The 27,034-nt window shown below is 39.7% G+C and overlaps 1 protein-coding gene across 3 annotated transcripts in view; it reads right to left on the minus strand.

Annotated features, from left to right (window-relative positions):
* The window catches only part of LOC105543117 (chromosome unknown open reading frame, human C21orf91), a 31,058-nt gene extending 18,452 nt beyond the window's left edge, over window positions 1–12,606 (minus strand). For all 3 annotated transcript variants that reach the window (XM_011984888.1, XM_011984887.1, XM_011984886.1), the window contains exons 1-2: window positions 12,529–12,606; window positions 11,414–11,547 (exon numbers count right to left, since the gene is read on the minus strand). In XM_011984888.1, coding sequence (XP_011840278.1) covers window positions 11,414–11,540 — 127 coding nt within the window. In that variant the 5' untranslated portion in view covers window positions 11,541–11,547; window positions 12,529–12,606. The remainder of the gene's footprint in view (window positions 1–11,413; window positions 11,548–12,528) is intronic.
* Between the last annotated feature and the right edge of the window lie 14,428 nt (window positions 12,607–27,034).

The raw sequence follows: 27,034 nt of genomic DNA on the forward strand, positions 1-27,034 counted from the left end.
CTAATCTTGAAGGAAACGTAAGAATTAATCACTGACACCAAAAAAAAATAAACAAGGAAAAAAAATAAAAAAAAAAAAAGAAAAAAAAAAAAAAAAAAAAAAAAGAGTGGGAGGTAGAAAAGACAGAAGATGTAAGAAGTGTGAAAGAAATTAAATTGTTCCATATTCACTCTCAATTGAGAATTGAGATTTCCCAGAATATCTATGACTGATATTTATCCAATACATTTTGTTAATATATAACCTGGTAATCTAAAACTGACTTTTCTGGAGAACTTCCTAATATGCAGGAATTATATTTTATCTATACTGTATTTATTCTACTGTGTAGTAGAAATAAAATTGATATGGTTTCGATTTGTGTTCCTACCCAAATATCATGTCAAATTGTAATGCGCAGTGTTGAAGGAGGGTGCTGGTAGGAGGTGACTGGATCATGGGAGCAAACTTCCCCCTTGCTGTTCTCACGATAGTGAATATCACATAATCTGGTTGTTCAAAAGTGTGTAATACCTCCGTCTTCTCTCTTCCTTCTTCTCCAGTCATGTAAGATGTGCCTGCTTCCCCTTCACCTTCTGTCATGATTGAAAGTTTTCTAAGGCCTCCCCAGCTATGCTTCCTATACAGCCTGTGGAACCGTGATCCAGTCTCAGGTAGTTCTTTATAGCAATGCAAGAACCATTACAGAAAATTGGTACTGGGAATGGGGCACTGCTGTAAAGATACCTGAAAATGTGGAAGCCACTTTGAAACTGGATAATGTGCAGAGGCTGGAACAGTTTGGAGAGCTCAGAAGAAGACAGGGAGGTAAGGGAAAGTTTGGAACTTCCTAGACACTTGTTAAATTGTTGTGCCCAAAATGCTGACAGTGATATGGACAATGAAGTCCGGGAGTAGGCGGTCTCAGATGGAGATGATAAATTTATTGCAGTAAAGGTCACTCTTGCTACGCTTTACCAAAGAGACTGGTGGCACTGCACCCCTGGTCTAGGGACCTGTGGAACTTTGAACTTGAGAGTGATGATTTAGGCTATCTGGTGGAAGAAATATCTAAGTAGTAAAGTGTTCAAGATGTGGCCTGGCTGCTTATAACAGTGTGCAGGCATATATGTGAACAAAGAGATGATCTGAAACTGGAACTTATATTTAAAAGGGAAATAGAGTTTAAAAGTTTGGAAAATTTGCAGCCTGACCATGTGGTAGAAAAGAAAAGCCCATTTTCTGGAGAGAAATTCAAGCCAGCTGCAGAAATCTGAATAAGTAAAGAGGAGCTGAATAGCCAAGACAACGAGGAAAACACCTTGAAGGCATTTCAGAGACCTTTGTTGCATCCCTTCCCATCACAGGCCCAGAGGCCTACGAGGAAAGAATGGTTTCATGGCCTGGGCCCAGGGCCCTGCTGCCCTGCACAACCTTGGGACACTGCTCATGTCCCAGCCACTTCAGCTCCAGCCATTGCTAAAAGGCTCCAGATATGTCTCAGGCCTCTGCTCCAGAGAGTGCAAGCTGTAAGCCACGGCTTCCATGTGGTGTTAACTTTGCAGGTGTGTAGAGGGCAAGAGTTGAGGCCTGGGAGCCTCTACCTAGATTTCAGAGGATGTATGGAAATGTCTGGATGTCCAGGCAGAAATCTGCTGCACGGGTGGAGCCCTCATGGAGAACCTCTACTAGGGCAGTGCAGATGGGAAATGTGAGGTTTGACTGCCCCCAGAGAGTCCCCACTGTGGCACTGCCTAGTGGAGCTGTAGGAAGAGGGTCACCATACTCCAGACTTCAGAACGCTAGATTCACTGACAGCTTTCACTGTGTACCTGGAAAACCCGCAGGCACTCAACCTCAGTCTGTGATGTACCTCACTGTATCTTGGAAGTAAAGAACTTGTTTTTTAGAGGCTCAAAACGGACTTGCCTTGTCTCAGATGAGACTTTGGACTATGGACTTTCTAGTTAATGCTAAAATGAGATAAGTCTATGAGGGACTGTTGATAAGGGATGATTGTATTTTGCAATGTGAGAAGGACATGAGATTTGGGAGGGGCCAGGGACAGAATGATATGGCTTGGATTTGTGTCCCCACCCAAATTTCAGGTTAAACTGTAATCCCCGATATTGGAGGAGGGGCTTGGTGGGAGGTGATTAGATCACAGGGGCAGATGTGCCCCTTGCAGTTCTCATGATAGTGAGTTCTTACAAGATCTGGTTGTTTAAAACTATGTAGCACCTTCTTCTCTCTCTTCCTCCTTCTTTGCCCATTAAGACATTCCTTCACCTTCTGGTATAATTGTTAAGTTTTCTGCGGCCTCCTCAGCCATGCTTCCTGCACACCCTGCAGAGTTGTGAGAAAATTAAACCTCTTTCTTCATAAATTACCCAGTCTCAGGTAGTTCTTTATAGCAGCGTGAGAATGGACTGATACAATAATGAAAATGTTGATTTATCACGATAAATGGAAAATAATTTGTTCAGCCAAATTAACATGGTCAAAATTATGAAGGATAATAAGTAACAGAAATGTCCTCAGAGCAAATAGTAATATAAAAACTTTGAAGTATTTCCTACTGTTCAAAATACTTATAGATACTGAAGATCCTCTTTAATATTTGAAGACATCAGTATAAAAGTATGAATGAAGGAGTATTTCATGTTAATCTTGAAACACTCCTCCCATATAACACAACCAGATTTCCTCAATGTATGGGCTCTAATTTTCAAAACAGACCAGCAATTATCATTCATTAAGTTCACGGTAGATATTATTCCACCAGTAATCATAAGTTTAGGACAGATATTAAAAATGTCATTAAGTATATTTGTATAGCACTTCAGAAACTGGAAGGTGGTTTTAGTGTCTATTATACTTCATAGTGGCAAATAATCCTGTATTAATTCCAATATGCTATATAATTTACTTATTCTGTTGTCTTTTTCCTCCTCTCATGCAAGCCTCATGATGGTGGGGATTTGTTTATTTTTGCTAACTCCATTATCTCTAGCTACTAGAAAATTTCTGACACTCAGTAGTTGCTCGATTAGTATTTATTGAAGGAATATGTTTAAAATTATGGTGAAATCAACCATAGAGCTTTCATTTTGAGATTTAGATTTATGGGTACACACACATCATTGTTTTGCCTTACTATTGTACAACTCAGTAACAGCAAAGAGCTACCAGAAATCGATAACAACATTAATTTAAAATTATTTGTAAAGAACAGACACTGTCCCCTTGTTAAAACGATAAATCCAAAGCTCAGAGTTTAATGGGTTTATTCTCCTTATCAAATTCCTAACAGATGGTATGACAAATTGAATTAGAATAATTTAAATTCACTCCAACCAGAATTGTGGTTAACATTTTGATAACTCTGCAACTTTACTTAGCTACTTTGATTTCAATCACTCATACATTTTTCATGCCTTGCCTTATTTAAAATTCACATTTAATGCTCATTTCCCATAATATGGTGATTAAAGGTAACAGCAAAATCACCTTCCAACCTCTAAAGTGCTATGCAAATACAATTATTTTGTTTTTAATTTATATTTGGTAATAAACATTGAAAAAATTTTCTTAAGTTTTAATTTTGAACTGTGAACAGAGGAACAATATTTCTAAATATGTTCTAAATATTTCTAAAATGTACTACCGACATAGAAGTTTAATGCTCATTATCTTCTAAAATTCAGAAACTAGGCAGCTCAACATTAATGAACACTTTCTTTTCTCTCTCTCAGGTTGTCCCAGCATCACCTATTGAGGCTGATAAGCAAAAGGGAGCTGCTATGCAATTTCAGGATTGGTGCCGAAATCTTCACCTGTGCTCACACTGTCTGCTTCCACTCACTCATAATCCTATTCTCTCTCTTGAGAGAAAGGCTAATCAGGATAAATATGCTAGTCTGCCTTACTTGGATTGTGGAAGGACAGAGAGCAGTGTTAGAATCACTGTTTCATTACCAGCTGACATCTGCATGGTTCTTCTGGGTAAGGACCAGCAACAAGACTGTCTTGTGTGTGTCCTTTTTCTTCCTAGTTCCTCCCATCTCTCTGCTTAACATCAATTCAATAAAAATTTCTCAAAACTATATTATGTTGGCATACTGTTTGTTTAGATTACACTCTCCGTGGAAATTGCATCACTCCACTCTCTTAGGTCATCGGAAATCAGTATTTTTGGCTATTCCACAGAATGTGTATTCATTAAATATCGTGAGTAGAAATTATTTAAAAATTAAGCATGTCTTAGGACCCAAACTTTAGTCCTTGCTTGAATATTCACATTTGTGTAATTCATTTCCAATATTGCCTAAAAGTTACTTAATAGCTACTAAATTTCTAAGAGTCCATGTCATTTTCTTTGGAAGAAGAAATTTAGGCACCTGGACGCTTTGGAATCAGAGACCCTGGGTCTCTAACCTTTGTGATTTTTGGAATAGTTACCCAGACTCTCTACTCACTTTCCTTATTCATCAAACCGGGATAACACAGAACCTACTTCATATAGTTGTATTAAGAATAAAATTAAAAACTGCATGGAAAGTATACAATACCTGGTAAATAATATCCAAATATTGTTTAGATAAGAGACTTACCTAAAAGAATAAATTCCCTAAATATTTACTGAGCATAAGGTGGACTAGTTTCTTCCAACTAGAGGGTGATACTTCACTTCCTCTAGAGTAGAGATAAATCTATCTTTGTCTTCTTTCTTCACAGGCCATTATTATTTGCATGCAATAAGAAAAATTACACTTTTAGCATCTATTATACTTCATAAAGGCAAAGAATCCTTTCTGGATAGGTGATGTCTCTTTATCAGTTCTCCAGTAACAGTTATTACAGGATATGTCAACATGAAAACTATCTTTGAGAATAATTTTGATCCAAGTAGTAAAGACTTTCAATTTAGATTTAAGTTGTTTTCATGTATCTCATAAAACATTTCTTTCATCTCTGTCAGACTATTGGGATAAATGAACTATGATTCTGAACCAGAAAGTCATTTTTATGTATTCTAATATATCATTTTAGTTTATCATTATGATATTCTTATTAATAGGATATTCTGGGTTATACACACTGCTTGTTTTCAACTTTAAATCACTGATTTAAAAGAACATTATTTTTATCACTGACTTAAAAAGCACTCAAGATCATCATTATGAACATACATACTCCTCTGCTGCAGAGGACATCCTTCACAACCAAAATTTATGTGTGATCTACATTTTAAACGCATCCTAGACTTTAGAATTAGAAAGCCTAACAAAGTTAGGCAGGAGAAAAAAAAATGAGGCTACCATCATTAGGACAGGGATAAAAGTCTGGAAACTAGCTCCTCATACATGGGTTGTTAGTTAAATCACAAGTCTTTACCAGATATTGTTAGCCTAGTTTCAATGATTTTTCTATAAAAATATTCTATTATTTAAACTAATCACCAATTAAGCCTACTTTTTACTCTCACCCATCCTTACTCCTATTCAAATGAAGTATTACTACCAGAGCCTTTTTTAAAGTGTTCAAACTAAGTGATATTAAAAGGCAGTTAAAGATTAAAAAAAAATTAACCTTGAGCCTTTACTTTCAAGTTGCTGTGGTGTGAATGTGTCCCTCAAAGTTCATGTTTTGGAAACAATCCTTAAAGCAACAGTGTGGTGGCGGGGTCTAATAGGTGATTAGGTAATGAGGGCTCTGACCAAATAAATGAAGTAATGTCATTATTGTAGGAGTGGGTTAGTTATCTTGAGATAACTTTTATAAGAAACCACTTTTGGCCAGGTGTGGTGGCTCATGCCTGTAATTCCAGCACTTTGGGAGGCCAAGGCGGGCTGATTATGAGGTCAGGAGATCGAGACCATCCTGGCTAACACAGTGAAACCCTGTCTCTACTAAAAATACAAAAAATTAGCTGGACGTGGTGGCGGGCGTCTGTGGTCCCAGCTACTCAGGAGGCTAAAGCAGGAGAATGACGTGAACCCGGGAGGCGGAGCTTGCAGTGAGCCAAGATTGTACTACTGCACTCCAGCCAGGGCGACAGAGTGAGACTCCATCTCAAAAAGAAAAAAAAAAAGAAACCACTTTTGTTATAAAAGTGAGTTTATCTCTCTCTTGACTTCCTGCCTTCTGCCACAGGATGATGCAGCATGAAGATCGTTGCCCAAATGCAGGGCCCTCAACCTTCAGAACCAAGAAATCTGCGTTCTTTATAAATTACCCAGTCTCAGCTATTCTGTTACAGCAGCTCAAAATAGACTAAGATAAGTATATTAAAGATCACCAAGCTAAAGTTCAGAATTCCCATTAGGCTTTATACTTCAAAGTGCAACTTTTAGTTAATACATGATGTTTGCCATTACAGGATGGGAAATGAGAAAGAGGCTAATGCCAGACTGAACTAGCTCTTTACAGCTTCCCGATCACAAGTGGTGGGGACCCTTACTTAAGTGGAAAAAATGTTAGTGTGTCAGAAGCAGGACACAGAGGAACAGTTTATGTCCTCTTCCAGTAATAGACAACCAGTTCAAACTTCCAAACCAAATCAAGAATGTCACATTGAGATTCAAACTGGTCCCTGACTACCGACCACAAACAGTATATGGTAAAGACACAGAGAACCAAGGAACAGTAAGATTAAACACAGGCACTAATTCACCTATGACTTAGCCAAGATCATGGATTTTTCTTGCTGGAAAGATTGCTAAGGAGCTGACTTTGGGTCTCCTTCTAGAATGGTTCCTAGAAAGAACAAATTGAGAGAAAGTAGTCCAAGAGGTACTACACAGAGAGCAGCCAGATACATACTTACCAACTAGCAAGGCCAACTTACACTGGAAACTTTGGTACAGATTGAGTATCTCTTATCTGAAATGCCTGAGACCAGAATTGTTTCAAATTTCAGATTTTGGAATATTTGTATTATACTTACTGGTTGAGCAGTCCAAATAAAAAAATCTGAAATCCGAAATGCTCCAATGAGCATCTCCTTTGAGCATCATGTAGGTGTCAAAAAGTTTTACATTTTGGATTTTGAATGCTCAACCTGTATAACAGGAATTGGTCGAATCTTATAAAAACGTTTTAGCCAGGTGTAAGGTGATGCACACCTGTAATCTCAGCTTCCTGGGAGACTGAGCTGGGAGAATTGCTCAAGGCCAGCCTAAGCAACATAGTGAAACCCTTATTTTAATAACATAAAGAAAGGAAGAAAAGCTAAACTGTTCTAAGCTAAGTTAGCTTAAAAAAACGGGGCGGGGGGGTTTCTCTATGGAAAAGCAAGCAAGCCAATTATAGGAAGAGAGAAATGCTCTAAGAATTATTTATACACTATTTTGGCACAAGATGAAAACTCATAGTATGAACCAACAGTATTGAAACCCTGGATCTTTTCCTGCTGAAGTCTCACTTTGGGCTTTGTTACCTTACAGTTGAGTTTCATTACTGGCTCCTAACCACCCTGGGCTGCCTTCCTCTTTGCCATTCCTTAGGGAATGGTAGTAAGTTGGTCCTTAAATATCTTTAGAGATTTTAGCAATTTGAACTATGATGCATATTAAGAGTATTTGATCACTAATATGTATGAAAAAGTTCATAGTGTCTTAGGGCCAAGGGCAGGCTGTAAGTTTTAGGAAGTTTATGCATCTGTTTCCTAATCTGAGAAGTAGACAATTTATTTTAATGGTGTATGAGTCCATTCTTGCATTGCTATAAAAAAAAACCCGAGACAGGGTAATTTATAAAGAAAAGAGGTTTAACTGGCTCACAATTCTGCAGGCGTACAAGCAGCACGGTAGCATCCGCTTCTGCGGAGGCCTCAGGGAACTTACAATGAGGGCAGAAGGCAAAGAGGGAGCCAACACCTCACTTGGTTAGAGTAGGAGGAAGAGAGTGAGGGGGGAGGTGCTACACACTTTAAAACAACCAGGTCTCATGATAACTCACTCACTGACTATCATGAGAACAGCACTGAGGGGATGGTGCTAACCCATCTATGTGAATTCCACCTCCATGATCCGATCACCTAATACCAGTCTCTGCCTGGGGATTACATTTCAACATGAGATTTGGGTAGGGACACAGATCCAAACCATATCAAATGGTGAAGAACAGTTTAAAAAAAAAATTAACCTTGTAAACATTTAAAAATATCTGAGTCCTCAGAGTGCGTTTCTCAGGTCCTTAAAGCATATCACCTGTGGCTTGGAAGTACATAAAATTTAGGCTCCTCTTTCCTTTTCATCGTTGTAAAGTCACAGAGAAAAGCCAACTTAGAGCCATGCCCACAATACAAAATCTGTTCAACAAGATTAGATTGTCTTTTGTTATTTCTTTCTTCCTTTCTTTGTCTTCATTTTATAAACGTATGCATGCACACAGCTTTTAAACAAGAGGCTAGTTGATTAGGAAACCAGTGTTGACTTGATGTAAGCAACAATCCAAAAAGTAGAAAATATTACTATTGTTTACTACAAATATATGGACTCAAAACTAGCTTAACTGTTATTATTCCTCAGGAGAATTTATTTTTACTCAGCCTCTTCTCAGAGAAGAGTGTCTTAGAGCAAAGTTAGCAATTAGTACACTAAGAAATCAGGTAACTGCAATACTCCCAAACTACAAAAAACTTTACACTAAACTAGTAAAGTTAAATGTCATTTTTAAAAAGCCCCTCTTACATTCTAGCCTATTGACAGGCATTGTGTTGGGAACTTGGTAGAGGAAAGAAAACTTCAAAAACATTTTAAAAGATTTACCGACAACAAATATACCTTGTTATTTTTCTAGTATGTAATTATTATGACATTTTTCCCCCACTGATTTCTAAAGTCCTGTATACTGATACAAAAACTAAAATTGTGTGCAATTCAAGATGCTCATTTCCCTCTTTTCTAAAATAATCTTTTTTTTTTTTTTTTTTGAGACGGAGTCTCGCTTAGTCGCCCAGGCTGGAGTGCAGTGGCGCGATCTCAGCTCACTGCAACCTCTGTCTCCTGGGTTCAAGTGATTCTCTTGCCTCAGCCTCCCGAGTAGCTGAGATTACAGGCATGTGCCACCATGCCCGGTTAATTTTTAGTAGAGATGGGGTTTCTCCATGTTGGTCAGGCTGGTCCCGAACTCCTAACCTCAAGTGATCCACCTGCCTTGGCCTCCTAAAGTGTTGGGATTATAGGCGTCAGCCACCACGCCGGCTTACAATAATCTCATATTAAACAAAACAGTTGTAATACACTAGGTGATAACTGTAGTGAAAATGAAAATGTGTATTTGTGAGAGCTGAGAACTGACACCAGATAGAGAAGAAATTATTTGATTCTAATTTTACTTACAAAGATTAAATTGGGATTTTAATATATAAAACCTTGACTATACATAGAGTATTAATGAAACAGTTCTAATTCAAATTGAGAATTGTCTTTTACACTGAAGGTAACTATGATTTCAAAAACAAAGGACTTATTCCATGCTTACATGCTGAGATATTATCAGAGCTGAAATGTTAAGAGATGGTACCTGAGGAAATATCTGTATAATCTCTATACAATGACTGAATACCAGATAAAAGGCTTATTTTAAAAAGCTAGAAAAGCAATTACAAAAATTTAGGGTTCTGTGGAAAAATTCGATCATGGTACGAACTCCGTTAATGATGAGTTGCCAGGAAACACTGGTTAGAAAAAGGTGGCTGAGAGAATAGCAAGAATAACCAATTAGGATTAGAACATTAGCCCTATTGATATAAAATAACTATTGACAGTAGATCAATGGTATTAAGATTACATATACTAGAACCAGACTGTCAAGCTTTAGTCCAGGATCGTCAGTTATGAGCTGTGTGACTTTAAACTGTATTTCTTAGGTCTCCAAGCTTCAGCTCTATCACATTGAAAATAGAAAATGACAGTAGTCATTCCAAAGCTATCTTGAGTTAAATAAGATAATCCACATAAGGGGTTTAGCACAGTGCCTGGCACATAACAACAGCTTGCCATCACCACTACAGCAACCCTGGGCAGTCCAACTTTTTGGCTGTTTCCTTAAAGGTAAAATACAGGGTTGGAGTAGATAATTTCTAATGTCTTTACCCATCTAAAATTAAAATTCTACAATGTATCAACAATATAAAAGCCACCTCTATTTTCAAAGAACATAAATTCAGATTTTCACCCTAGCATGATTTAAGTACTGTAAAATAAACTTATTTTTAAGTTATCCTTTTATTTTTATTCATTCTTTTAGAGATGGGGTCTTGCTACGCTGCCCAAACTGGACTTGAACTCCTAGGCTAAGCAATCCTGTCACCTCAACCTCTGGAGTAGCTGAAATTGTAGGACTACACCACTGTTCCTGTTATATCATCTTTTGAAATTAGCTATAATCACTACATTTATTAAAGCCAAAGTTATAGATATTCTATGTAATACACAAGAAATCCATAATCTTCCATCACATACTGTTTGGTGACTATAATAATTTCTGAATAACAAGTCCTAACAGGAATTTCAAGGTATATAATCCCCCACTATATTTTTTTAAAACTATAAGAACATTTCATACCCCATACTTACAGAACAGAAAATAAAGATCATGAAAAATTTCAAATATATAATTCAGAAAAAAGGAAATAACTATTTTGAAACTGTCCATAATCTGGAGGTTTAATAAAGTCTCTCTACTGATATGTAACAACTCAAAACTCAAATTACAGGCCAGAATATTAAGTTTTTTTTTTTTAGTATGACTCATAAATATCTAAACCAAAAATCAATTTTAATATGACGGCACTAACTGCACCAACCCAAATACATCCTTCTAAGAGGGCTGTTTTTTGTTGTTTTTTTTTTGGATTTGGAGAATTTTTCTTCATATATCTTAGGGACACCATTAAAAAACTTTAAAAACCTTTCCAGTTTTCAAAAATTACTAACAGTGTGTGTGATCATTGAAAAGAGGTTAATCTAAAAATTTTAAAATATTTTTCCAGATAATAAGATCATACTGGTGAGAAAAGGGTTCGGGCTTATCTCACTCAAATACCTGCATAATAGGCTTGAAAGAATAAAAAAATTGTTATGTTACTTCTTAATATGAAAAACACACACGTCTGTTAAAATCTGACGATTCAATAAGCTCTCAAACCAGAAAACACGTTTCCCAATCAACACTCATACTTATTTCTGTATTAGGAAAAATGAGGTTGTTCCAGGGGTCTTTAAAAAACAAAGATTTCTCTTAAATTCGTAACTCTGTTAACTGCACCTTCATTTCCAGAAACCTTATCTTTAACAAATCTCTACACTATTCATACTTAGCACAATTTCCAATCATTGAAGATATTTTAGTTTTACCTTACAACCAGTATAAAGCAGCTGTGTTAAATTCATGCCATAAAATCAAAACTATACCATGTGCTTACCCTCAATATTTAGCTCAAAACAAATGTGGCAGAAGGAGAGTGTTTCTTTGTCTGTTCCCAGTTTACAAACACTGCAAATGTTGTCATCATTCAAATCAATGTTTACAAACTGCTCCTCTTCGTTCATAGTGCCCCTATTAAGAAACAGAAAAGGAAAGTTACACAATTCAAGAACCTGCCTTTGGGGTAGTTTCCTTTTCTGGGAACTTCTAGGAAACAAGGATGCTGTTCAGCTCGTCTAAAGCAAAAGCTCCATCAAAAAAGCATCGCCATACTTGCACTTCAACATTGCACTTTTCCTGTGGAAAGACACAAAGCTAGTAAAACTTAAAACTAGGCCATAGGTGATACTATGTCAGTGTCTTTTTTGTCCTGTAGTTGATTGGGTTACGGGGACCTGAAGGAGAGAGGTTTGCGGGCATTCTAGTCCTCCTCCTTCGTCCCCCAACCTCGATTAATCAGACACAGGGCTTAGCAGCAAGGCCTCTTCAGCTACCAGGTTCTGTCAACCTAGTTAACGCTGTGAGAAACAGGAAAAACGACCTGCACGGGACACTGCTTTGCTAACTTCCATTGGGGGAACCTCAGATGCGCCTCGCGAACTCGGAGTTGCGAAGCTTCGCATCGAACGGAGGTCGGCGGCAGCAAAATGCACGTGGGTACCGAACACCTGGGGAGGGCGTCCCGCCGTGTCCGGGGCAACCACACCGAAGGCCGAGCGGCGGATTCACGGTACCGGCCAGGCACCGCCGGAGGGGCCCACGCCGGAGCCGGGAGAGCCGCGGCACCCTGGAGCCCAGCGGGCGGGAGAGCATGGTCCCATCGCTCCAGGATTCCTCGCAGAGGGAAGAAAGCGTCCGAGAGCCACGGCGGCCGACCCGCCCAGCCTCAGGGTCTCGGGGAGCCGGGTCCTGGCCCGTTCTTCAGCGTTGGGGGCGCGCGGCCACCCCCAGGGAATCGCGGACCCACGTCAGTCTCTCCGTCGGTCCGTCCGTCGGGGCGCCTGGCGCGCAGCAGCGCGAGGGGCCACGGGCCTCGGAACTCGAAGGAGGCGGGACGATGGGACGGGGGATCTGGGCTCGGGTGGGACGGGAGCAGGGGTGCGGGGTCTTTACCGTCCGGCTCCGCGGGTCACCACCGCCTTTCCGCGCGGCTCGGGTTCCTCCACTATTGTTTCCGGCCGCAGCAGAGGCGGCCGCCGCGCGCCTGGCCCCGCCCTCTCCCGCCGGCGCCATCCCGTGAAGGCTGCGGGGAGGGTAGTGCGGCCGCGGGCACACCTGCGCGCTCGCAGGGCTGCTACGGGCCCGCCCCTCCGCTCCTGCACCGACGCCGCACCTTCGCCTCGAGTTCTCCGGTGATTCCGTGTGTCCTGGCCGGAGTTTCTTACCGTTCTCTGGAACGTAGCTCCTCACACCCCCCTCGTCGAGGTGCGTAGATAGACGAATCCGTTCCACCTCTCCCTTCAGCATAGTGCAAACTACTGCCCCGGGGCGGGGGCCGCAGGCGGCGGGGGTAGGAAAACCGCGGGTGGATGGGAGAAAGGGCGAGGTGCGTGGGTGGCACTTTGAGTTCAGGAGAAACAAGCATAATACTGTCTCTGAACTTATAGTTAAGTGCCAGTTGAAGTAACTAACGAAGGAAAAGTTCATATTCAGGTGTCATGATAGAGGCATGATTTCAAATACAGAAGCTTTTAAAATAGGTTATTTGTTGTGGGGCGTCCCCCCCATATGGTACATCCCTCAACGCCCAGGGGGAAAACCCCGAGCTCCACCTCTTATTTTTAGGTCCTGCTTGGTTCTCAAACTCTTTGCTTGACTTTTATTTTAGCTATTCTGGTTTTTGGGGGGTATGGTTCATGCAGTACTTTCCTTTACGTTTTCTATTGTAGTCTTTACGGGAACCTACAGAGGAGAAACAGGAACTGTTCTCTCATTTTGCAGCCTAGGAGTAATTAACCCAGGTTATCGCAGTTGGTTAGAAGCAGGCTGGGGATTGAACCCAAGGCTACTGAGCGAAGATCAATGTTATTTTTTACAGCATCATATGCACGTGTTCTGGTCGCACTCAAATAGAAAGAGGGCTGGCCTGTCAGTCTACATGTAGGCATTCTTGAACTGATGGTAGGAATAGACTCCATAGATCTTGGAAACTTCTGGACCAAATTAGCACTCTAATTATGGCATCTGTGCCTCGCAGGAGCGATCTGTGTCCTTGCCACCTATTTTAGTAGATGAACCAGCAACATTGACATTACCTGGTTTCTGTTAGAAATGTATAATCTCAGGCCCCACTCGAGATTTCCTAAATCAATACCTGCACTTTAACAAGACCCCCCCGGAGATTCCTATGTTCATCGAAGTTTGAGATGCACTAATTGAAATAGAAAAGCCTGAGCTTTTTCTCTTCGAATTTCTCATTCTAGGTAACTACGACTAAAATATCTTGCATCTTGGATTCTACCCATCTTTTAAATAAAAGGGATTCTTTAAAAAAGGACTCTTTTAAAGTGATTCAATAAAATTGTTCTAAAATCACTAAATTTAAAAAATTGAAACAAATTCTTTTCAATTCTCATGATCGTCTTCCTTTCTATGGCAGTTCACATTGTTTACTTGCTATTCTTAAAACTCTTCTCTCCTGTTGGCTTTTTTAAAAAAATTAAGGAATAATTTACAGAAATAAAATTCTCCCATTTTAAAAGCACTATTTGATGAGTTTTGACAAATATATAAACTTGAGTAACCACTACCCCAGTGAGGATACAGAACATTTCCACAGCCCCAACATTTCTTTCTGTTCCTTCCTGGTCAAGCTCCTCCAACGTGGGATCTAATTTATATGACTGCTTTAGTTTTGTCTATTATAAGAATTCACATACATGGAATTAAGCAGTGTGTGTTCATTTGTGATTGGCTATTGTCATTCAGTATGTTTTTGAGATTTACAATGATGTTTTGTAACAGTGGTTTCTTTTTACTGCTTGTCTCAGTCAGTATGTGTTCCTGTAAAGGAATACCCAAGGCTGGATAATTTATATAGAAAAGAGGTTTATTTGGCTCACGGTTCTGGAGGCTGTACAAGAAGCATGGTGCCAGCATCTGCTTCTGGTGATGGCCTCAGGCTGGTTCTATTCATGATAGGAGGCAAAGGAGAGCCAGTGTGTGCAGAGATCATGTGGCCAGAGAGCAAGCAAGAGAGAGAGGGGAGGAGATTTCAAGCTCACTCTCTTTATTTTTTTTTATTTTCTATTTTATTCCTTTGTTGTTGTTGTTGTTGAAAAAAAAAATTAGTTTCGTTGGGAATTAAGAGTAGGAATTGATTCACACCCTAGAGAATGGCACCAAGCCATTCATCAGGGATCCGTAACTAAGCTCCAACTCCCTGCTCCCCGCTCCCCAACCAGGCTTTACCTCCAACACTGGGGATCAGTGGGGCATGGGGGCTCACACCTGTAATCTTAGCACTTTGGGAGACTGAGGTGGGCTGATCGTTTGTGTCTAAGTGTTCAAGACCAGCCTGGGCAACATTGTGAATCCCGATCTCTACCAAAAAACCCCACAAAAATTAGCCAGACATGGTGGTGCATGCCTGTAGTCCCATCTACTGAGGAGGCTGAGGTGGGAGACTGGCTTGAGTCCTAGAGGCGGATGTTGTGTGAGCTGAGATCGTGCCACTTCACTCCAGCTTGAGTGACAGAGTAAGACTGTCTCAAAAAAAAAAAAAAGAAAAAGAAGAAAAAGAAAAAAAAAAGATGTCCATGCCCTAATTCTTGGATCTTTTCAATATGTATATGTAACATAGCAAAAGAGACTTTGTAGATATAATGAAGATTATAGACTTTAAAATAGGTTATCCTGGATTATTGGGGTGAGCCCAATCTAATTACATGAACCCTTATAACCAGAGATCTTTCTCCAAGTAAACTCAGAGAAATGTAGCAAAGAGAAAGTCGAAGTGATTGGAAGCATGAGAGGGACTTGACACACCATTGCTCTAGGAGTACACACTGGTCTCCAGCTGGTAGCCAGCAAGGAAATGGTAGCCACAGTCCTAAAACTGCAAGGAACAGAATTCAGCCAACTGCCTGCATGGATTGGGAAGCTCATTTGAACAATCTCCCAATCATGCTGTACTGGATCATGCTGTACTGGAATTTTTACCTACCGAACTGTGAGATAATAAATGGGTGTCATTTCAAGCCATTAAACGTGTGTTAGTTATGCCAGCATTAAAAAACCAATAGATTGAATGTCTAAATTTTTAAAGAAGGTTGAGATTCATTTTGGGAAGCTGTTCCTGTAGTGGCTGATCAGCTTGCTTCTTTTGAGACTTGTTTTTAAACCTTGTGAGTGTCTACACTATCATTTTGCAATGTGGATATCTTAGTCCAGTCCTGGAAGAGTGGCTTGTTGGACCCTCTTTTGTATGTCATGGGTATTTAATAAAGATTCTGCACTCTAGTTGATTAAAACTCAAATGACTCCTGTCCCTTTGAGTTCCAGCAGGTGTTGAGTTTGTAGTTCCCTAGTAATTGTTCTTTTGGTGATAGTTATTTTTTGCCCTGGTATTTAATTTTTTTGTAAAGTCTCGCGCTATACATGCACAGCTTTGTATTCAGCCCAAGACTTGAAGAGTATTCTGAAACTCTTTCTATGTATAATTTTTCCTTTCTGTCACTTTTTATTGCAAATTCCAGCCGTCTTAGACTTCCTAAACTCAAATCTTTTTCTCCCCAGCGCAACTTTCCTTGAATTTCCTTATGTGGACCATAGTCTGAAAGTATTTCCAGGCATAAAATCAGGGTAATCATAGGTCTCCTCTCATTTGTTTCTTTTCTATTATGGATCACATGTTTGTACTGTCTGTGTTTCAGTGTCCTAGAATTCATATTTTCTGGATGTTGGTTGTCTGCCGCCAAGTGAGATGTGCCTTTCACCTTCCACCACGATTATGAGGCCTCCCTAGCCACGTGGAACTGTAAGTCCATTAGACCTCTTTCTTTTGTAAATTGCCCAGTCTCGGGTGTGTCTTTATCAGTAGTGTGAGAACAGATTAATACATATTCCTAACTAAGCCTAAAGTCAAAGTAATGTCTGTTTTAGGCCAAGAACTAATTACAAAACTAGTCATTGTATATCACTTTATAGTTTATAACACATTTTTGTACACTTCACTGAGTTACTAAATTAGAAAGAATTGTAGTTAGTTAAAGGTAAAATCCTTGACTATTTGAAGACCTAGGCTTTGAACTTGTACAGCATGTGACTGTACTGAATACTGTAGGCAATTATAAGGCAATGGTATTTGTGTATGTAGACATACTAAAGATATAGTAAAAATACTGTATAAAAGAAAAACATGGTACATCAGGCACTTATTATGAATGGATCCTGCAGGAGTAAAAGTTGCTCTTAGTGGGTCAGTGAGTAAGTGTGACTGAATGTGAAGGCCTAGGACATTACTAAAAATCACTGTAGACTTTATAAATACTGTACATGTGTACTACACTGTTTATTTTATAAATTTTTCTTTCATCAATACTTAACTTACTATACATTTTTTACTGAATAAACTTTACTTTTTAAAATATTTTGACTATTTTATAATAACAGCTATATTAGTCTGTTTTCACACTACTCTAAAGAACTACCTGCGACTGGATAATTAAAGAAGAAAAGAGGTTTAATTGACTCACAGTTCCACAGGCTGCACAGGAAGCATGGATAGGATAGGAGGCCTTAGGAAACTTACAACCATGGTGGAAAGCAAAGGGGAAGAAAGCGCGTCTTACCATGGTGGAGAAGGGGAGAGAGACAGAGCAAAGGAGGAAGTGCCACACACTTTCAAACAACCAGATCTTGTGAAAACTCACTCACTGTAATGAGAACAGCAAAGGAAAAGTCTACCCTCATGATTCAATCACTTCCCACCAGACCCCTCCCCGACATGTGAAGATGACAATTCAAGATGAAATTTGTGTGGGGACGCAGAGCCAAACCATATCATTCTACCCTGGCCCCTCCCAAATCTCATCTCCCTTTCACATCTAAAATCACAACCATGCCTTCCCAACAGTCCCCCAAAGTCTTAACTCATTACAGCATTAATTCAAAAGCCCAAGAAGGAGAGACAAGTCCCTTCTGCCTTTGAGCCTGTAAAATCAAAAGGAAGTTAGTTTCTCCCAACATACAATGCGTATACAGACTTTGGGTAAATATTCCCATTCCAAAAGGGAGAAATTGGCCAAAATAAAGGGGTTACAGGCCCCATGCAAGTCTGAAATCCAGCAGTGCAGCCATTACATCTTAAAGTTCCAAAATAATCTCCTTTGACTCCATCCCTCACATCCAGGGCACGCTGATGCGAGGGGTTGACTCCCAAGGTCTTGGGCAGCTCTGCCTATGTGGCTCTGTGAGGTGCAGCCCCTGAGGCTGATTTCATGAGCTGACTTTGAGTGCCTATGGCTTTTCCAGGTGCGAGGTGAAAGCTGTCAGTGGATCTACCATTCTGGGGTCTGGAGAACAGTGGCCCTCCTCTCACAACTCCACTAGGCAGTATCACAGAGGGAACGCTGTGTGGGGGCTCCAACCCCACATTTCCCATCTACACTGCCCTAGTAGGGATTCTCCATGAGGGAAACCAACAATGTCTGTTAGAGAGATCACATAATGTTTTTTTCTGAAAATCATTGCATTACCTCTTCAATTGTGAAAATTTTTCTCACTTATCATTTAAAGTCCAATTCAAATGAATGTCTGCTACAAAAATATCTCTAATCCTTTTACTTTCCTGAATTCCCACAATGCTTGCTCATACCACTACTATTTTTAGTATGTTTTTCTGACATGGTCCCATTTTTAAAAGAAAGGATTTAGTATATTCGATATATCCATCCACCCATCTCTCACCTATTTGTTTCTCCTCCTATGTTACCTAATTCTCTCCAATTAGAGAGGTGCTTTTTCCATTTAGCCAGGAAGATTGGCATATGTAGCCCCAGGCTCAAAGCCTTCTGGTACCATGATCCTGAAGGTACTGGAAATTCAAGATGGTGTGACTGATTGATTGAATTATTATTTCCACCTCTTCACCCCCCTTACTCTCACATGTGACTTTATAGTTCACTGTAGTGAGCAGAATATATTTCCCCATCCCAATGAGATATTAATGAACATGACAACGAGCAGAGACCTTAAATGTGCCTGCGTGCCTTAGCTTGGCTTCTTTATCTCTATCATATGTCACAAGAAGACCTTCATCCAGGTATTTGCTGGTCCAAGAAAGATGAGAGATGTAGAGATCAAACAGATTGAAGGGTCCAACTTGCAGCCTAATGCTGGGTTGCCCCAGCTGACCTATAGATCCATGACGTTTGGTATTAAAGTACTGATATGGTTTGGCACTATGTCCCCACACAAATCTCATGTTGAATTCTAATCCCCAATGCTGGGGAGGTGATTAGGTCATAGGGGTGGATTTTCCCCTTGCTGTTCTCATGACAGTGAGTTCTCATGATATATGGTTGGTTGAAAGTTTGTAGCATTTTCACCTTTGCACTCTCTCTCTCCTGTCACTATGTGAAGATGTACTTGCTTCCCCTACACCTTCCACCATGATTGTAAGTTTCTTGTGGCCTCTCCAGCCATGCTTCCTACACAGCCTGTGGTTCTGTGAGTCAATTAAACATCTTTTCTTTGTAAACTACACAGTCTCAGGTAGTTTTTAATAGCAATGTGAGAACAGATTAATACAAGTACTCAGTTGTGGGTTGTTCAGTTATGCAACATTTTGCAGTGATAGCTGATTAATACAGCGGGATTCTGAATGGCCAAATGTGATTCATATGCTTGTCTCTGAATCAATCACAATTGCTAGTACTTTAATTGGCCAGGCTGTATTACATTTCCAGCTCTTCCTCCATTCCCAAGTAATTGAAGTTGGCTCAGGGGTGGGGATATAGGAATTAAAATTTGATCTCAAGATATGAAAGACAAGTTTCCCAAAAGGAAAGTGGTTGCTCTTACCAGAGGAAGGGAATTGGTTTGAAACCTATTAAACAGGAAGAATCTATCTGTCATAATCTAGTCTGGTACTCTTTCTACATCATTATTTATTGCTAAATTTTAAGCTGAATTGTATGGAGAAACTGCCTTACTCATCTTGTATTTAACACTTACAAATTATAATATAATTTGTGTTTGAATCCAGGATTAAGTTTCACTGCAAGTAATATAAAAATCCCCAAGTAACAGTGACATAAAAAGTTGGACATGGACAGACATGCTGGCTCATGCCTATAATCCCAGAACTTTGGAAGACTGAGGCAGGAGGGTCACTTTAGCCCAAGAATTCATGACCAGCCTGGGCAACGTGGTGAAACCCCATCTCTACAAAAAAATACCAAAAAAATTAGCTGGTGTGGTGGTGCAGGCCTGTAGTACCAGCTACTCAGGAGGCTGAGGTGGGAGGATTGCTTGAGTACAGGAGGTCAAGGCTGCAGTTAGCTGGGATCGTGCCACTGAACTCCAGCCTGGGCAACAGAGTGAGACTTTGTCTCAAAAAAAGAAAAAAGAAAAAAGGTTGGACTTTATGTTTTTTTCTCTTATGTTGAAGTCTAGAATTGAGCAGCTAGGGTGAGTGTGGTGGCTCTGATCTTCAAAGTTCTTAGGCATGCATTTTTCTTTCTTTCTTTCTTTCTTTTTTTTTTTTTTTTTTTTTTTTTTTAACCATGAGACAGGGTTGCTCTGTCATCCAGGCTTGGGTTCAGTAGTGCAATCTTGATTCACTGCAATCTCTATCTCCTGGACTCAAGCTGAGGTGGGGACTTGGGGACCACATCTTTCTTCCAGATGACCATATGGCCAGCTAAAAGTCAGGGTTTCTTAAAGAGGGAGCATAGATACTGCAATTTACAGCAGGCAATCTCTACTGTAGTGCTCAATATTTCTTAAATGAATGAATCACATTAAAAATTAAAATCGATTAATAAACACTGACAATTAAATTTTTAATCTTAGATGAAATGCTGGATTAAAGAATATATTTGATGCTGGGCCCGTTAGCTCACACCTGTAATCCCAGCACTTTGGGAGGCCAAGCCAGGTGGATCACTAGGTCAGGAGATGGAGACCATCCTGGTCAACATGGTGGAACCCCGTCTCTATTAAAATACAAAAAATTAGCTGGGTGTGGTGGCATGCACCTGTAGTCCTAGGTACTTGGGAGGCTGAAGCAGAGGAATCTCTTGAACCTGTGAGGCGGAGGCTACAGTAAGCTGAGATCATGCCACTGTACTCCAGCCTGGTGACAGAGCAAGACTCTGTCTCAATAATAATAATAATAATAATTTGTTTAAAAATTATTTTTGATTTCCACTGAAATTGAACGATTTGTCAGGCTTATTTCAGTTTTATTCATCCATTTTCTAAAAGTGTGATCCTCGTAAGATTCTACACAGGGAGTCTAGCGCTGCTCTTTTGGAATCTTTAACCCTGAAGAAAATATCACTCTTAAAATTATGGCTCCTCTTAAGCTTAGACAAGCATCCCTCTGAAAGTTTGAGATACAGATATTTGCATTAAAGGGATTTATTACCTATAGTTTTAGTATTGCCGACATTATGGGTAAGCTGTCTGCTGATCCATTGTCTTGTTTTGCAAGCAGAACAAAGCAAACCTATTTCTAGTCTGTGGATAAATTCTGTGTTGGCATTTCTGGGAGAAGATTGGGAGTTAACTACCAAGCTATTGATTTTTTTTTTTCTGCTGTGAGCCAAATCCAGTCTTCAGTAATGTGCACAGTCCCCCCTGTGAAATTCAAGGTGATAAAAGGAAAGTTTAGTATTGATGTCTGAAGTTAGAAAAGTCTGTTTCATAATTTACCAGAGGTTTATTTTTATATTCCCTTGTATAAGTATCAGGCTTTGGGTATAGAATACTCAAGCTAGAAATTAAAATCCAGACATGTTTCTGAGTTTACTATTGGTATACCCATTGAATGACATACAATTTTAAAGTTTGATGATGAGAGAATTACAGCATTGTTAAAAGAAAAACTTTAGACCAATTAAATTGAACAGAGTTTAATTGAGCAAGAAAAAAAGAATTCGCAAATCAGGCAGCCTCCAGAATCACAGCAGGTTCATAGAGATTCCAGGGATGCCTCGTAGTCAGAGCAATTTATAGACCAAAAAAAAAGAAAGAAAGAAAAAAAAAGTGACATACAGAAAATGGAAGTGAGGTACAGAAACAGCTGGATTGGTTACAGTTTGGCATTTGCCTTATGTGAACACAGTTGGAACGTTGAGCAGTGTGTGAGTGGCCAAAGTATGGCTCCTGGGATTGGCTGAGATTCATCTGTTGCCGCAGAAGCATTCCCCTAAGTTAGGTTTTCAGTCTTGTCTACCTACTATGTTAGGTTATGATTTGTCCAATAGGGCTCAAGTATGGAAATACAGAGGCTTTCTCAGGCCATATTTACTTCCATTTAACAGCATTGAGGGTAGTAAAAGGAAAGTACACCTTTTTTGCTTTTCTGCTTTTTGAATTTCTACTAAACATTATTTTTTCTCACAAAAGTTAAAACCAATGAAAAATGAAATTCCTTCATTCAATCAATCATTGATGTATTCATTCAGGAAGTATTTATTAAATGCACATTATATGTGAGATACTGTGCCAGGTTACACAGTAGACAGCAAAACAAAGTCCTTCCTCTTGAGAAGTTTACTACTTAATGTAAGCGAAAGGCATTAAGTAATTGCATTTGGAAAGGAGTTTTTAATGGCAACAGAATACATTTGCATTTCAATTGCTGTAGCACCATGAAGATGTCTAAGTACCACATTGGCAAATAACATTTTTATTTCTTGCTTTTTTCATTATTTTGCTAAATCTTACATGTTAAGCATATTAATAATTCATTATCTATAGTCTGTAATAAGGGATCCCACCATAGTATTTGTTTTCAAAATAACTGGAAAATGTAGGTTTCAAAACTGAAAACATTTTAGCTATTTTGAAAGGCTTCCAAAGTGTATTATATTCTTTTTTGTCATCTTAAAATATATAGGAGATAATTTATGCATTAGCAAAATGTTTGTGTTAGAGGAGGATAAATTGTTATAAACCCTGACTTAGAAATTCAGTGACTTAATCAACAAGAAAATGATTTTTCCCTGTACCCCAGGTTGGTAGTAGCTCTCCTTCACATGGTTATTTAAGGACCCAGGTTTCTTGCATTTCGTGACTCTTCTGTCCCCTGGGACCTTGTCATCTGGTGCAAGGTCAGGATTGCATTCAGATTTCAGCCACTGGAAAGAGGGGGTAGTGTGGAGGAAGCACACCTCTCTTAAAAGGCCCGGTCCTGAAGAGGCAGGCACATACCACATCTACTCGTATTTCACATTTCATTGTTGAGAATTTAGTCACATGGTTACATCAGTCTGTGAGGGAGATGGGGAAATGTAACCTATTTTTGTGCCTAGGAATAACGAGTGGATAATTTTTAGTAGATGACTAGCTGTCTCTCCCACAGCCTGAAACTCTGGTTGCCGAGTTTCTGTGTATATCCTTCTCACACTCATCCTCTCTCTGGGCAAGCCACAAAGAGCACGTTCACCCCTTCCTCCAGGGAGACAACTCAAAGTTATATTCAGCTGCTGCACCCAGCTCAGCATCCATAGGTGTGTTGACCAGTGATGATCCGTCCTCTCACTCACATCCATAGGTAGCTCCTAGTTATCTGGTGACCTGTAAGTTGAAGGTAAAATACCTTCCTCTCTTTCTGTCACCCCTTCCTCCCACCAGAATCAGTGGTGGACCAGAGAGAGGATAACTGTAATTAAAACTCCTATTCAGGAAAGGGAAGAAGGAGAAACACAGCAGTCACTGGTTCATAGCACTGAGGGAAATCAGCTAGATGATTGGGGGTCAAAGACCTCTGCCTTAGTAGTGAAGGAACTTCCTTGATTGGGCCTTGTGTCTGCTTTATGGGAGTAAATTCCTGTCCACTGGTCTCTGGCACTCTGCTCTTCTCTCTGGAAGAAACTTCTTTGTCTATTATTCTTCTTGATCACATCTAAGAGGGCTTTGGGGAATTTGTTCCTCTTGAATGCTGCATATATTTTACAGCTTAGTTTGTAGGCCCATAGTGTCAAAAGGCTATTTGGTTCTTAGGCTCATAGATTCTTTAGCAACACAGTTTCCTCAATCTTAGTAAATTCTAAGTTTATTTCCTTCCAAGGTGCCTGTAAGCACAACCAAACATTTTTCTGGATGTATTCTAGATAGTTCTTTAGCTTTTGCTTTCTTGCTCTTTCTCTGACATGTCCTTTCACATTAATAGCAGCTATCGTGAGCCTATCTGAATAATTAGGCTTTGCTGGGAAGGCAACAATCTGACCTTTTGCCATTTAGAATCCAGAATCAGTCAGCTTTTCAGGTGAGGGAGTGTCTTAATCTTTGGCCCCTTCTCCTTGAAGTCATTGTCACTTTTCAAGGAGGTCTTCTCTGATCACCCTATTTAAAATTTCCACCTGGACCCACCTTACCCTGATTTGTTTTAAACACTACTTGTCACTTTCATATATATATACACACACATATATGAAATGATGTATAACATAATTATTTATTATACTAATTGTTTATTATCTGTCTTCCTCCTTTGGCATGTAAACTCCATGAGGTTTAGGAGTTACATTATATTCTCTGATGTCTCTCAGGTGTAGAGAACAGTGCTTGCTGCATGGTAGGTGCTCAGCAAATGTATGCTGTGTGAGTGAATGAATAATTTGAGAGTGTGTTGACTTTTCAGGATCTGCTATATATCATGCTATATGTGAGCTATGCAAATACTGCAGGTTACAGTTATTCTTTCCTATTGCACATAGATAGAATTATTACTTTGCTCATTTGGCAGCGTAGGGCAGGACGAGTACATCTGTTTTTTCTCCATTATCCATAGAGACCTATTCTATGCCAATTATGGAAATTCCATTATTCTTGTTGGTCATCAGTCTAACAACGGACAAGTGAAGCATGTTGGCCAGTGAGGGATAAGCAAAAGTATGGTAGCATGAAGGATCTCTAGAAAAAAATTTTTTTTGTTTTCACTTCCTTCCTTTCTGCTGTGGGTTTTGTTTTTGTTTTTGTTTTTGGTAGAGACAGGGTGTCACTCTGTCACTCAGGCTGGAGTGCAGTGGCATATCACTGTTGCTCACTGTAGCCATGAAATCCTGGGCTAAAGTGATCCTCCTGCCTCAACCTCCTTAGTGACTCGGACCACAGGTGTGCATCACCACACCCAGCTAATTTTTGTATTTTGTGTACAGATGGGGTTTCGCCACGTTTCCTAGGCTGATCTTGAACTCCTGAGCTCAGGCAGTTCACCCTTCTCAGCCTCCCAAAGTGCTGGGATTCTGTGAGTATTTTTTATTCTCTTGATGATATGATGTTGGAACTTCAGCACCTGTCTTATGATCTTGAAGGCAGACATTGCTAACATTCCGAGATTTAATTATGGGAAAGACAGAAAGAATCTCAACCCATCTGGCATAATTGAATCCCTGTTCTGATGTTGGAATAATTTTCTTTTTAAATGAGATAATACGCTTCTACTTTATTTAACCCATTTTGGTCTACCGTTCTGTCATTTGTGTAGAGGACTACGTGCTCACAAACATCCCGTTCCCGATAAGTCCTGCTCTTGCAAACGAAGCAGGGTGTTCTCGATAAGTCCTGCTCTTGCAAACAAAGCAGGGCGTTCCTTCCCTGCAAACAGGGAGGACAAAGGAGCCAGCTGCTAACAGCAGACCCTGGGGGCTTGTTTATGTGTAAACATCTTGAAAATCCAGAAAGTCAGGGAAAGGTCAGAAAAACAACAATGTGTCTTGTGACTTGGCAACATTCCACAAACGACTGTATAAAATAAAGCAGAGCGTGCCATTCGTGGCGGCCGCCATGTTTGTCTTGTCTTGTGTTGTCTTGTGTGTTCATTCTTTTGTTTAGGAAACACGCGGACCCCAACAATTTGTTGATGTACCTGAAAACATCCTAACTGATACAGCAGCAGTATCTTCAGTAGCTACTGAGACTAACTTGTACCATACTGCAACTCATCCAACCATTTGTCCATTCATTCATTTATTGAGTAAATTTTCTATATACTAGGCTCTATGCAAATCTAGAAGTAAAAAGATAAAGATACAGTTTGTGCATGTCCTCGTGGAACTGACAATAGCGGAACAATTGCAAATTCAGTAAACAGGTAGTTGTTGTACAGGAGTTCCACTAGTTCTACTGAATTTGAATGATGGTAAGCATTTGCTCTGTGATAACAGTGTCCTAGACAGATAATTTGTCTTTTAGGCATATGAAGATGGATTTCACTTATCCATCCTTCACCATTTGAGGGAAGTTGCCTTCTGTTGCCACTGCAGAAGTGGCACCAATGTAGACAACTGTGACCATATTATTTAGTTCCTATCTATTGAGACATAAACTCATAGGTGGAGAAGATTATATAGAGTTAAGAAAGCATGCAAGATAGCTTGCTAGTTTGCTTCTTTCTTCTCCATGCCCACTTATAGGTTCTTCTTAAATGCTTAGAAGAATAGAACTCTGACTGTCGTTAGAATGCATACATCGAATTGTAGCTGTTTAAATATGCTCCTACAGGATCTTGGTCAATTTTGCATGTATGCCTGGAAAATAAATTAAAATTGCAGATGGTTAAGTATTTCAGTTTTATCCTCTGGAAAACTACAGTTTTGTGTTTGTGTGTCTTAAAAAAAAAAAAAACCCTACAGCTTTATGAATCCAAGCCAGCTATCTAGTTATTGATATATTGAACAATTTTATCTGCAAAGCTGTTCAATATCTGCAAATGGTAATGTTAGTGGCCAAATGAGTGTGTGGGCTTTGTACCTCAAACTCAGTAAGAGAAGTTGTGTATTCCCCACTCTCTTTTGAGAATTTCAATTCAGATGACAAACACATGCATGTTCAGGATGAAAAACTATGTCATATAATACTTGGTTCGCTGCACTACTTTTCATATTAGGCTCATCGAAAGTTTATCTGGAGAAGGCTGGGCACAGTGGCTCACGCCTGTAATGCCAGTACTTTAGGAGGCTGAGGCAGGTAGATCACTTGGGGTCAGGAGTTTGAGACCAGCCTGGCCAACATGGTGAAACTCCATCTCTACTAAAAATACAAAAATTTTCTGGGCATGGCAGCACACACCTGTAGTCCCAGCTACTGGGGAGGCTGAGGCAGGAAAATCCCTTGAACTTGGGAGGCGGAGATGGCAGTGAGCTGAGATCATGCCATATAATTGGTTATAATTTATAAGAATGTTGCCATCAAATGTGTCACTTGTGTCTATTTAAGATCTGAGACTGTGAATCTAACCATATTTAATGAAATGGCTTACTGTACAAAAAGTCTAAACCAAAGGTTCTCAGGGAACAAAGCACATGTGCAATTTTAAAAAAAGCGGCATTTTGTCCCATTGCTGTGGTTTGTAGCAATACTTTACTCACTCTGAAATCCAGTTAACATCAAAGGATTACATGTGAGATTTTGGTTTATGCTATCTCTTTTCTTTTTTTTTTTT

The sequence above is a fragment of the Mandrillus leucophaeus genome, unplaced genomic scaffold, assembly GCF_000951045.1.
Source record: "Mandrillus leucophaeus isolate KB7577 unplaced genomic scaffold, Mleu.le_1.0 Scaffold275, whole genome shotgun sequence".
Classification (NCBI taxonomy): Eukaryota; Metazoa; Chordata; class Mammalia; order Primates; family Cercopithecidae; genus Mandrillus; species Mandrillus leucophaeus.